This window comes from Oryx dammah, unplaced genomic scaffold, assembly GCF_014754425.2.
Source record: "Oryx dammah isolate SB20612 unplaced genomic scaffold, SCBI_Odam_1.1 HiC_scaffold_14, whole genome shotgun sequence".
In the NCBI taxonomy this organism is placed as follows: domain Eukaryota; kingdom Metazoa; phylum Chordata; class Mammalia; order Artiodactyla; family Bovidae; genus Oryx; species Oryx dammah.
This window is the reverse complement of record NW_024070198.1, coordinates 15,160,154-15,174,343: the sequence shown is the minus strand read 5'-3', so window position 1 is coordinate 15,174,343 and position 14,190 is coordinate 15,160,154. Positions and strand designations below refer to the sequence as shown.

At 43.2% G+C, this 14,190-nt stretch overlaps 1 protein-coding gene across 2 annotated transcripts in view; it reads right to left on the bottom strand.

The window, feature by feature from the left end:
• The window catches only part of TBC1D12 (TBC1 domain family member 12), a 95,766-nt gene extending 83,436 nt beyond the window's left edge, over positions 1-12,330 (bottom strand). Inside the window, exon 1 of one of the 2 annotated variants that reach the window (XM_040254557.1) lies at positions 11,293-12,330. In XM_040254557.1, coding sequence (XP_040110491.1) covers positions 11,293-12,224 — 932 coding nt within the window. In that variant the 5' untranslated portion in view covers positions 12,225-12,330. The remainder of the gene's footprint in view (positions 1-11,292) is intronic. The other variant, XM_040254556.1, reaches the window with a different exon arrangement.
• Positions 12,331-14,190: the final 1,860 nt, after the last annotated feature.

Below are 14,190 nucleotides of genomic sequence, written 5' to 3'. Positions count from 1 at the left end.
TATATCTCTATTTATACTCATCAATTACATAATACCTCAATATGACCCAATTTTAAGTCAATAAAGCAATCTAAGCTTTAAATGTATGTTGTACCTTCTTTTAGTTACTACCTAGAGAGCTCTGCCTATCAATAATTTCAGCTGACACCTGAACAACTCGAGGACTAAGGGAACCTAACATAGTCAAAAATCCCAGTATAATCTCACAGTCCGCCCTTCTTATCTGTAGTTCAGTTCAGTTTAGTCGCTCAGTCATGTCCGACTCTTTGCAACCCCATGGACTGCAGCACACCAGGCTTCCCTATCACCAACTCCCGAAGCTTGCTTAAACTCACGTCCATCAAGTCGGTGATGCCATCCAACCATCTCATCCTCTGTCATCCCCTTCTCCTCTGCACCCAGGAATTCAATCAACAGAGGATGGTGTAGGACTGTAGTATTTATTATTGAAAAAAATCCACATGTAAGTGGACCTGGGCAGTTCAAACTCCTGTTTGAAAACAGTCAACTGTATTTCACGAATTACAGTGTGGTAACCACTTTCATCACAATCACTTGAGAAATTCTGTTCAACATTTGGATTCCTACTGGACCCCACCCAAGATCTGCAGAATCAAAAAGAGTGCTCAAGGAATTTGCATTCTTCACATCCCACCCCATCCCCCACCACAGGTAATTTTAAACACTGCTGCTGCTGCTACTGTTAAGTCACTTCAGTTGTGTCCAACTCTGTGACCCTATAGACAACAGCCCACCAGACGTCTCTGTCCATGGGATTCTCCAGGCAAGAATACTGGAGTGGACTGCCATGCCTCCTCTAGGGGATATTCCTGACCGAGGGATCAAACCTGGGTATCTGATGTCTCCTGCACTGGCAGGCGGGTTCTTTACCACTGGAGACACCTGGAAAGCCCAGTTTTAAACACTAATGTTTAATAACTACTGTAGTAGGGTCTAAGCAACGAGCAGTCAGAACTCCCTGGGGACAACTTTTAATGTAGACAATAGGGTTCCTAGGAATAGGAATAAGTCACCTCAAAAAGGTTTGGCTTTCCCTTTCTGAATAATACATTTGGAGATGGGTAACAAATGTATCACTTCAAAATCTGCCAATGTTTCCACATTTCCCCATAACTTTCCTACCACAACATACTAAGTATAAAATATATGAGTAAGCCAAGTTAAACGGCTCATGAATTTAAACTTAAAAAGTGTCTTTCCCTGTCTATATAAGGTCCTTAAAACAACAAAAGATACAAATATTTTAATCTTTCTCAAAATTCTCTCCTTTCAGTTCCTTCTCAGACTTGCTTTTTAGGCAAAGCTTCTAGACTTCTAGAAATGCTGTATCATTACACCAGAGCCCATTTTAACACCCATCCAATACAAACTGTTTTAAAATCTACTACACATGGAGATTCCTTAAAAAACTGTAAATAGAACTGCCATATGACCCAGCAATCCCACTGCTGGGCACACATACCGAGGAAACCAGAATTGAAAGAGACACGTGCACCCCAATATTCATCACAGCACTGTTTATAATAGCCAGGACATGGAAGCAACCTAGATGTCCATCAGCAGATGAATGGATAAGAAAGCTGTGGTACATATACACAATGGGAATATTATTCAGCCATTAAAAAGAATACATTTAAACAGTTCTAATGAGGTGGATGAAACTGGAGCCTATTATACAGAGTGAAGTAAGCCAGAAAGAAAAACACCAATATAGTATACTAATGCATATATATGGAATTTAGAAAGATGGTAATGATAACCCTATATGTGAGACAGAAAAAAGAGACACAGATGTATAGAATAGTCTTTTGGACTCTGTGGGAGAAGGCGAGGGTGGGAAGATCTGAGAGAATAGCATTGAAACATGTATATTATCATATATGAAACAGATCGCCAGTCCAGGTTCGATGCATGAAACAGAGTGCTCATGGGGATGACCCAGAGGGATGGGATGGGGAGGGAGGTGGGAGAGGGGTTCAGGATGGGGAACACATGTAAACCCATGGCTGATTCATATCAATGTATGGCAAAAACCACTACAATACTGTAAAGTAATTATCCTCCAACTAAAATAAATAAATTAAAAAAATAAAATCTACTACACAAATTGTACAATGCTTCTTTAGTGAGTACACAAAAAATTCATCCCGGGCTCTCCTTTTTTTTAAACCAGTGATTTCGGTGGGAAAGGGACTGTGGCAGTCTCCTGTAGTCTGAATAATAAGATGTGGGTCGTCACTATACATCACATAATAAATACAAGGCATTTGCCGTATTATCTCATTTAACGCTCATGACAATCCCATGAGATAGCTATCGTTATGACCCACATTTTACGGATGAGTTGTCTAAGGTCCAGAGAGGTCAAGTTACCTATCCGTAAGTACACAGCTAGTAAGCTAATTTTCATTCCAATCCCAAAGAAGGCCAATGCCAAAGATGTTCAAACTATCATACAATTGAGCTCATTTCACATGCTAGCAGGGTTATGCTCAAAGGTCTTCAAGCTAGGTTTCAACAGTACGTGAACAACTTTCAAATGTAAAAACTCTGTATAGAAGAGGCAGGAACCAGAGATCAAACTGCCAACATGGAGAAAGCAAGGGAATTCAGAAAAACATTTAGTTCTGTTTCATTGACTACAAGAAAACCTTTGCCTGTGTGGATCACAAGAAAACCTTTGCCTGTGTGGATCATAACAAACTGTGGAAAATTCTTAAAGAGATGAGAATACTAGATCACCTTACCTGTCTCCTGAGAAACTGGTATGTGGGTCAAGAAGAAACAGTTAGAACCAGATGCAGAACAACTCACTGGTTCAAAATTGAGAAAGGAGTATGATAAGGCTGTATATTTTCACCCAGCTTATTTAACTTACATGCAGAGTACATCATACAAAATGCCCGGCTGAATGAATCACCAGCTAGAATCACGACTGCCAGGAGAAATATCAACAACTTCATATATGCAGATGATACCACTCTAATGGCAGAATGTGAAGAGGAAATAAAGAGCCTCTTGATAAGGGTAAAATAGGATAGTGAAAAAGCTAGCTTGAAACTCAATATTAAAAAAACAGATCATGGCATCTGGTCCCATCACTTCCTGGCAAACATTTGGGGAAAAAGTTGAATCAGTGACAGATTTTCTTTTCTTGGGCTCCAAAAATCACTGCAGATGGTGACTACAGCCATGAAATTAAAAGACACTTGTTTCTTATAAGGAAAACTATGACAAACCTATACAGTATATTAAAAAGCAAAGACATCACTTTGCTGACAAAGGTCTGTATAGTCAAAGCAATGGTGTTTCCAGTAGTCATGTACGGATGTGAGAGTTGGACCACAAAGAAGGCTGAGTGCCCAAGAATTGATACTTTTGAACTGCGGTGCTAGAGAAGACTCCGGAGAGTTCCTTGAACTGCAAGGAGATCAAACCAGTCAATCCTAAAGGAAATCAACCATAAATACTCATTGGAAGGACTGATGCTGAAGCTGAAGCTCTAATAGTTTGGCCACCTGATGGGAAGTGCCAACTCGTTGGAAAAGACTCTGATGCTACGAAAGATTGAAGGCAAAAGGAGAAGAGGGAGGCAGAGGATGAGATGGTTAGACAGCACCACTGACTCAACGGGCATGTGCTGTGCCTGTGCTTGGTCACTTCAGTCATGTCAGACTCTGCGACCCCATGGACTGTAGCCTGCCAGGCTCCTCTGTCCATGGGATTCTCCAGGCAAGAACACTGGAGTAGGTTGTCATGAGATGGTTAGATAGCATCATCGAATAAATGGACATGAATTTGAACAAACTCTGGGAGATGGTGGAGGACAAAGGAGCCTGGTGTGCTGCAGTGCATGGGGTCACAAAGAGTCAGACACAATGTAGTGACTATAAAACAACAACAAGCTAATTCAAACCCACGCTGTCTAACTCCACAATCAGCATCTTTAAGCAGTACACTATAACCATCCAGGGCTTCCCTTGTGGCTCAGCTGGTAAAGAAACCATCTGCCATGCGGAAGACCTGGGTTCAATCTCTGGGTTGGGAAGATACCTTGGAGAAGGGAAAGGCTACCCTCTCCAGTATTCTAGCCTGGAGAATTCCATGGACTGTATAGTCCATGGGATCGCAAAGAGTCAGACACGACTGAGCAACTTTCACTTCACTTGACTTCACTTCTACATCCATCCTATAGCTTAAAAGATTCCACCTGCCAAAGGCAAGTCCCCTGAATCCACCTAAGGGTTGTGGATTATGAAACATCTAATTTTTTTAATGTGCTTTTAGGTTAATTTGCAGTATAATAAGGCTAGGGACTACTGTACTAAGCTATCAGTTCCCCAAAGTGGCACACTGGCAAACTTTGAGAAAAAAATCATGATCTGGAAGTTAAAGTATCAAACTCCAATTCACTGATTAACTAGAATTTACTTATTATCTTACTCTCTTTCCTACCCCAAAGAAATCATAAAGAAAAAAAAATCTAGAATCGCTAAAGAAAAAAAAAAAAGAGCTGCTGGTCTGTTTATGAGACTGCTTATGAGACACTAAATAAAGATCATTGATGTTTAGACTGATGTTTAGCATGATTACTCTCAGGCAGAGTTAGGCCTTTATCAAAAAAATGTTCAAGGTAGAATTTAGAGTTGAAGGGGTATTTCTATCCCTGGCAACTTTTTCATTTTACAGATGAAAAAACATGCTGTTTTTTAAAAAGCATTCTCTTTAATTCAATTCAATTCACATTTGTAGTATTTAGCCAACAAATATTTGAGGTTTACAACAGTGAATGCAAGTGAATCACACAACATCATAGTGTATTGGAGCTGAAAGGTACTCTGAATCTCTAAATTTCATAGATGAGGCAAGTGAAGTGAAGAAATTTAGTGATTTGCCCAAGATCACATAAATTGTTTAATGATACAAGAAAAGAAACTACCCAGGACAAAAGTCAAGTTTCTTATTTCTCAAGACAATAGTATTTTCACTACATTAAAAACTATATTTTCATTCATAAAATTCTTATAATTCACAGAAACCAATGCATTAGCTTCAAACCCCAGGAATCATACCTATGCCTAATTCTGATTTTTTTTTTTTAATTAACTCTCTGTCTCTGGGCAAATAGCTATAAAATAAAAATAAACCCTACCTTTCTTAGGTCACAGGAATAATTCAGGATTCAAAAAAATTATAAAGGAAAGATATATTAAAATAATTTTGTAAAAATATGAAATTATGTAAAATTAAAATATACTTGACATATACTTGACATTTTTTTCCAGAGGCAAATGGGTACTGGTTGTTAAATTCAAATAATCTGTATGGCAAAACCAATACAGAATTGTAAAGTAAAATAAATAATAAATTAATTAATAAATTTAAAAAAAAATCCAAATAATCTGAACTGAAAAGCTTTAAAAAACATTGCTTTAGATCACTTAAACTCATTACCATGTCTAGTTCATTTCCAATACTAAATTAATACCATCTTACTAAGTGATGGCTAGCAAATAGAAGCTAACCCTGATTTTCCATAGTGTATTAAAGAATGAATAAAGTGATTCCTAAAATTCCTTCTACTTTAAACAGCTCTGATTTTACAGTAAAACACAACAGTTTCCCAAATAAAAGTCTTACAGCCAACAATAAAGGTGTGGTGCACACGTGCTCAGTTGTGTTCGACTCTCTGTGACCCCATGGACTGTAGGCATCAGGCTCCTCTGTCCATGGAATCTTCCAAGCAAGAATACTGGAGCAGGTTGCTACTTCCTTCCCCAGTGGATCTTCCCAACCCAGGGACTGAACCCGAGTCCCCTGTGTCTCCTGCACCGGCAGGCAGATTCTTCACCACTGAACCACCTGGGAAGGCTCTTTTAGTCAATAACTCTATGCCAAACAAAATGTGAAGTTTAACTGTAATAATGTACGAACGATGGATTCTTAGTTGTGGCAAATGTACCACAGTTATGTAATGCTATCAACAGGAGAACTAGATGAGTGATATACCAGAACTTTCTATAGTACCTTTGCAACTTTCCTATAAACATAAACCTATTCTTAAAAAAGTATCTTAAAAAATAAAAGTAAATCTCAAAAAATAAAATAAAATAAAAAGTAAATCTCTGTGTCTTACCATGGAAGCCTGGATTCTTAACCAATGGACCACCAGGGAAGTCTCAATTCCAAGTTAGTATTAGAGTCTGCTTTGTTAACTGGGGCTTAGTGTTAAAACGTTAGTTTAGTTTAGCACTTCGAAATAATGTTTGAGTGATTAAAATTAACTAAGTCCCACAAAAATTAGAGTTTCCCAATACTTTCTACTGAATTTATATTCAGATGATTACATCTCTAACTATGAAGTCCTTGAATCACTGTTGGATTTCTAATGGTTTGGTATAGATAACTAGTGTTTTGCAGTTGGTTGCTTTTTTTAAGAAATAATTGGATCTGAGCAGAGGAAAGGGCTAGGCATAAGAAAAGGAAACAAAGACTCTTCAGCCATTAGCTCCCCAATCTAATATTATAACAGGTAGCTTCACAACACTCTAAAATCTTAAAAGACTCATTTTTATTCTAGAGCAACTAATTACACATTCTTTTCAGTTTTTCTAAAATTTTACACATTTTAATTATATTAATATAAAAGTAATGTCCAATGAAATTTCCTTAGTGGCACATTGATGAATATTTTTATAGTATTGTAATTATAAAAAATTAATGTTTAGAGCAAGATATTTCTTAATTATCCTTTTAAATAATCATACCACACCTGTTATAAAGAACTGTTTGCTTTGGGGAGCTATAAAAATCTTTTAAAACTTAGCAGAGGTTGATATTTTACCTTTTCTTTACTGAAATGTTAAAGAAGGGATTTTTTTTGTTTTGAGAAACTGATCCTGAAACTGTGGCTTTTATTTTAGTTGACTGGGAAGAATACACACTGTAGGACAAATAAGGGAGCCCTATCTGACGAAGGTCAATGATGGCTCAGTCAGGTGAATAATGATTTATTTCATCAACTAGTGTACATCACGGAGAAGGCAATGGCAACCCAGTCCAGTACTCTTGCCTGGAAAATCCCATGGACAGAGGAGCCTGGTGGGCTGCAGTCCACAGGGTCTCGAAGAGTCAGACACGACTGAGCGACTTCACTTTCACTTTTCACTTTCATTCATTGGAGAAGGAAATGGCAACCCACTTCAGTGTTCTTGCCTGGAGAATCCCAGGGACGGCGGAGCTTGGTGGGCTGCTGTCTTAATTAATGCGACTTAGCAGCAGCAGCAGCAGTGTACATCAACTAAATTTTGAGTAGTAGTGAAAATATGGTTGATTTTGTCGTTTCTGAGAATCTTAAGAAAAATTATAACAGAAATTTTTAAAATTCTCAATGTCATAACAAAAAGAATATATATTCTCAACAATTTTCATAGTGGGGAGACTGGAGACTGCTTATATATGAAAGTGAAAGTCGCTCAGTCGTGTCTGACTCTGCAACCCCATGGACTATACAGTCCATGGAATTCTCCAGGCCAGAATACTGGAGTGGGTAGCCTTTCCCTTCTCCAGCAGATCATCCCAGGCCAGGGATCGAACCCAGGTCTCCCACATTGCAGGCGGGTTCTTTACCAGCTGAGCCACAAGGGACGCCCAATACGTGAAAAGAAACCACTAAATGAGCCTACCATTGCTAGTCTTCCCTATTCAGCTACCCATAATAAAAAGAGATCCACAAAAATTATTTTGTGCAACGTTTAGGAAGTTTCAGAGTTGGTAACTACAGGGTAAGCTGCATGAATCTCTATGTTCCAGAATCTATAAAATCAATCTATAAAGATTTATATAAATTCCAGAATCTATAAAGTTTATCTTTCAAATAGAAGGAAAAAAAATCTTTAGTATTTTTTCCCTACCTTAGTCATGCCCTTTTAAGTTACTAAATTCTTGTGATTTATCATGCAGATTAAAAAAATATATATATATATTAACACTATCAGGAGACACAGATACATACTTGTGTGCTTCTAAACAACAGTGACTTTGTCAGTGCAATCAGAACAAAAGTATTCAATTTGGGTATTAATACTCAAAAGTATTAAATGGCTTTTAAAATACACCTATTAAGAGCATACATAAAAAACAAAAAGGAGTGTATAACTTAAAAAACAAACCACTCTAGTTTAAAAAACAAGACTTGGATTAGCTTAAAGGACCCATAAAAATGGTTTAAAGTTACTTCACTTTCAGAACAGAATAATAAACATACCCTTGAGAAACAAAGGCTAGCCTACAAACACAAGAGATTTGTCTTTTAGCTTTCACCTTCTCACTGCTAAGTTGGTGAGAGTGGCAGCAGTGGTATGCACCTCGCACTTCAAAACTGTGAGAGACAGGAAAAGGCCGAGGACCGGAGGGAATGGTACTTCTGCTGCTGCTGCTGCTGCTAAGTTGCTTCAGTCATGGTCAATTCCGTGCGACCCCACAGATGGCAGCCCACCAGGCTCCCCGTCCCTGGGATTCTCCAGGCAAGAATACTGGAGTGGGTTGCCATTTCCTTCTCCAATGCATGCTGCTGCTGCTGCTACTGCTAAGTCACTTCAGTTGTGTCCGACTCTGTGAGACCCCATGGACAGCAGCCCACCAGGCTTCCCTGTCCACAGGATTCTCCAGGCAAGAATACTGGAGTGGGTTGCCACTTCCTTCTCCTGAATGTTACTTCTAGGGCTCCCGTAATCAAGTTACTATCAACACAGATGCCCAGGTGCAGCTGAGGCAAGCTCCCAACAGTCTGAAATAGAACTCACTTCATCTAGAAGGGAGGGCAAGCAGGAAAGAGATAATGAGAACTGTCCCATCTTGAACCAAATTCCTTTTTCTCCTCCATGATTTCTACCCTACTCAGTGAGGCTTCTGTAAATGATGTGCCTTGACTGAACAAATTTTTGTAGTAAGAGATAAACAGAGCCATAAAATGGTCTACTCTCTTTACCTGTAAAAGGTTAAAACAAATATGAAACTAGTCTTTTAAAGTATTTCTTGTTATAGATTTTTTGACCCAGTTAAGAGAAAGAGAGGAAATGGAAAGGAGAAGGGAAAGATTTAGATAATCAGGTGGGAAAGAAAAGAGTCACAGGTAAACAGAAGTTATGACTGAATTCCTGGAATGAAAATCAGGAACCCTGGTTTCTAACCTGGCTCTGCCATTAGCTGACAACTGTTTATGGGAAGAAAAACACTCCTAGGTTGTAGGGAGAAGAGAAATTTCTGATTATCCTTTTTGGAAATAGAAGATTTGTTCAAAATTACACTACCTAGAGAACAGTAAAAGAGGGAGAGTCCATGAAAGTTGTCACTTCAACACAATCTGAATGGGATTCTTCTTATAACGCTAGATATTTTAGATTCAGAAATGAAGGTCATAGTTTTTGCCTTGAAAGTGTTCAGCATCTAGTTAAGGTTTTGACTAAAGGCTAACAGAAAAATAGTCCTAATGTCTGATTCTGTCCTTTTCCAAGAATGTTATATGAAGGAAGCAATGATGCTTAGAATCGTGACATCCATATCTCAAAAATGAAGCTTAAAGAAATTAACATCAGGGGACCTAAGTTTACTGACTTTACACTCAGTGCTCTGATACACATGAAAAGTATATCATATGAACATCAACTAAGCCATATGAATGTCAACTAGCTATGCTCTCCAAAGCCCTGTTCAAATCTAAAACTGCCTGATACCTGACATCAAAACATGACCAATAAATACCCACAAGTTCCACACAAAAAAAGGAAATACCTACAGGCTTCACACACCTTAAGAGCTTTAAAAATATTGCCACTACTAGCTTTAAGTATGTCTCTTTGCACAGATCTTTGCATAATTTGAGGCACAAATGCACATTTCACTACTATATATGTTGTCCTATGAGTAAAACAGGGCTTCTCTGGTAGCTCAGCGGGTAAAGACTCTGCCTGCAATGCAGGAGACCTGGGTTTGATGCCTGGGTTGGGAAGATCCCCTGGAGGAGGGCACTGGTAACCCAGTCCAGTATTCTTGCCTGGAGAATCCCCATGGACAGAGGAGCCTGGCCGGCTACAGTCTGCGGTCACAAAGAGTTGGACACGACTGAGCAACTAAGCACACACATGACTAAAACATAATTAGGATTTCCCCAATCTTGATTTAAACAACAGTTAATGTTGTAGACAAGGGAATAAGAAACACTAATTTCAATCAGAAAACTCTGTGAGTCTATATGCACACTAATTGTATAATCCTCTCAAATCTGAGACTTATTACTTGTTTCTTTATTTCTGTTTTTTGTCATGATCCCTGAAAAGGGAACAAAAACACAGAAGAAAGGAGAAAGAACTTTGAAAGGGAGGGTTTTCCAAGAGGGAATATTTTCCTATTTGTCTAGAGACTTAAAAAAAAAAAAGCGTGTCAAATCTGACTCACAGGAAACTGCTTTGTTACTAAGGTGCATTAAGACGAGTATTTTCTAACGATATATTTATCCCTATCAACGTCCCACTGAGAAACCTGCAATGTCCAGCACCACAATTTAACTTCAAGACTAGCAGGTCAAATCACATATACGACACCATAAAAAATTAACAGAAGTTGCCGGAAAAAAGTATAGGTCTATCTAGCAAAAGTGAGGAAAAGGGATTTTTCTAGATAAAGCGCCATAGTAATTTGGTTTTAAAGGCTGGATCAAATTTTAAACACTAAACTGACGGTATTTTAATAAAGGCCACTGAAACAGGCTGTTAAACGCTATGAAACTCAACCACCTCTAATTTCAATAATTCCCAAACTACTTGAATGGGTTTAGACTTCACGCAGAGACAGCTCTGAAAATGACTTCCCTTTCTCTTTCACAACCGCACCTGTACACACACCCCCCGCACCGCCACCCGCCCCTAAATCCTAACAGTATAGTACACACGGACGAAGAAGGCGATTTCTCCGGTAGAGGCAAAACTGCAGATTCGGCACTAGCACGCTGGCCTAAATTCACAGAAACAAGATGTGAATGGCAGGTACAGCGTCCAGCTCAGCGAGACGCCAGGACTGGCTCCCCGCGCTCACGACTTCTCCGATCCAGACGTACAACAGAATGCAGACCTAGTTCCTGCCTCCTCCTGTGACAAATCAAAGCTCAATCCTAACGCCAGCGAGAGCCACGCTGAGGCTGCCCCCACGTCGCTCTCCGGCCGCTCCCGGCCCCAAGCCCGCTCCGATCCCCGGCGTAGCCTGCGCTGTCTGTACCTGGCGAAGAAGTCGGCGAAGCCGCCGCTCCGTCGAGCCCGAGCTGAAGTCCCGGCAGGGCCCTGCTCCGCGGCCGGCAAGGACACCGGCGCTCTCGCCGGCGGCAGGTGGTCGCGGGCGCTCTGGCAGCGGCTCACCTCGAACGTATTCCGAGAGTTCAAGCGAACGTCGGAGAAGCCGACGCGCGGCTCGGCGCCGGCGCCCCCACTAGTCCTCTCCGCCGAGGTGATGGGCGACGCGCCCTCCTCGGAACCCCCGGCTCCGGCTCCCAGCCGCTCCAAGTCCTCGCTGCCGCTGCCGTCACTGGCCGAACTGTCCCTCGCGCCGCTGCCCGCGCCCTCGGGCTCCTCGGCGTCCGCCGCCTCCAGGCAGCAGCTCCGCAGTGGGTCCTCGAGCGGCGCGGCCCAGTCAGACAGGATGCCCGCGCCGTCCGCGCCCTCGTCGCCAGGCCCGTCCGGACGGAGGCGGCGGTGGCGCGGCTCCCGGCTGCCGGCGCGGGCCAGGTCGCGACAGTCCTGGCCCAGCAGAAAGCCCGAGTCCCCGTTGGTCATGCCTCCGTGTCGCGCCGAGCCAGCATCCGCCGCCTCCGCGTCGCGGTGCTTGGAGCCGGCGTCCGGCTGGCAGGCGTCCGAGCGCGGGGCTGCCGAGGGCGGCGGAGCACAGGAGTGGCCGGCGGGGAGCGGACAGTAGCACAGCCCGGGCTCCAGCTGTCCCCCGGCCGCCGCGAGGTAACGCCGAAGGAGCTGCTGAGGCGGCGGCGTCTCCTCCTCCTCCTCCTCTTCTTCGGGAGGCTCCACAGCGCCGACACCTCCGCCAAAGCCGCCTGTGGCCCGAATCATTTTCCCGTCCAGGCCCGCGGAATCGGGCGCCGGCAAAGGGAGCAACTTGGGGTTTCTTGCCGAGCAGCCTCCGGCATCCTCCGGACCCACCATCTGGGGCCGGGTGAGCGCCGCCGGAGGAGGCAACGGAAGCTCCCCAGCGCAGGCTTGGCCGGGGAAGAGCCCTGAGTGCTGGGGCCGCGGCGGCCACCGCCGCAACGTTCCCAGACCCTCCCCTCCCTCCCGAGAATTCGGGCAGTTGCAGGAGGGCGGGCACGCGCCTGGGCTCGCGCACGCGCAAAAGCCAGACCGGTCAAGCTCCGACCTGGAGATTCCGCGAACCATAGAGACGGTAGCTAGAGAGACCCGCTCCGTGACACAGCGACCGGCAATCTGGGATCAGCCCTCTGGACAGTGGAGGCTGGTTGGCCCACTCCGAAGAGGACGGCCATTAGGGAAGCACGGATATGGGTCCCTTAGCAAAAATCCACTTGATATACTTATATCGGGTTTCCCTGGTGGCTCAGATGGTAAAGAATCCACCTGCCAATACAGAAGACCTGGGTTCTATCCCTGAGTCAGGAAGATTCTCTGGAGAAGGAAATGGCAATCCTCTCCAGTATTCTTGCCTGGAGAATTCCATGGACAGAGGAAACGGTCAGGGGACAGTCCATGGAGTCGCAAAGAGTTGGACACCAATGAGCGACTAACACAATTTATGGGAATAGAATACAGGATTTAGATGTAAGTCCCTCCACCTCTAGTTTATATCCACTGCTCCATTGCCAGTATTCAGGGCTGTTCTCAAGTGAACACGCTTCCTTCTCCACTTCATCTTTCCCAGTATTACCAAAGTTATGTTTCCCATCTAGGACAACGTTTCATCACATCCCTCTTAAAGATTTCCATTATCACTTGAGGAGATAGAAGATGTAGAGTCAGGCAGAGAGGGATGTTGAAGTAATTCCAGCACCCCATGAAAATGGATTAAAATGGGGTGATAATCAATGAATGGAAATGAAGTGTATTTAAGGTAGAAATCCCAAGATGTGGTAACTGTTCAGATAGAAGGACTGAAGCGGGAGTGTTACCTAACATCACCAAGTCTGTGTGCCCGACACAGGCCCAAACAATGCTAAAACACTGGAGTCTGGAACAGAGAAAGGTTTATTACAGGACCATGCAAGGAGATGAGTGGCTCATACCTTAACCCCAAAGTTACTGAAAGCTTTCATCAAAGCGCTTTTAAAAGTAAAAGGTTGAGGGGGATGGTTATGGTTAGTTGCAACTTCTTGGTGTCAGAGCCTTTGTTCTTAAAGTCAGGTCATGGTAGGTAACAATGTTCCTGTAAACCTCTACCAAACGAATGTTATTCTTTGTCCCGAAAAGAAAGGGCAAGGTCCCAAGGTACAACTTTTAACCTCCAAGGTCCAAGTCCTGGCTAACAGGAAGCAGAGCTCAGCTGGCAGTTCCCTCAGGGTCAGGTTCCCCAGACCCTGACCCAACTGTCATCACTGAGGGAGCCAGGCACCCAACTCATCTGGCCCTCAGGCTTCTCAGGCCAAACAAAGCGGGAAACCACATCCCACATACTGTGACCCAGGCAGACCACTGCTACTATTAGGTCCCAGAAACAAGGATGGGGGAGAGGTTCACCGCTGCCTCAAGGCCTGGGCCAAGGCTAGTGGAGGGCCTTGATAAGGGCTCTGAAGTCCTACAAAACATAGCCCCAAGCCTGTTCTCTTAGTGCCCAAGCTCTCTCACTGACCAAAGGCCAGATGAACTGGAAGGCCCCAGACAGAAGGCCATGATCCATCTTTTACCTCACTTCACCTGAGGACCACCATGCCACTGTTGGCTGAATCCCTTCACTAACTGTCCCTTCTTAATAGTTGGTTGCTTGTGGGTGGGGCCCACTGCTGAGCTGTCCAATGTCTGAGCAGGGTCATCGGGGTTGCTCATTGACAATTGGTTGCCAGTGGGTGGGGACCTCTGACACACCGACCAATGGCTGAGCAGGACCCATTTCCTGGTAACAGGGTGCAGAGTAAGGGCACACAGCAATTCAGTTCAGTCGCTC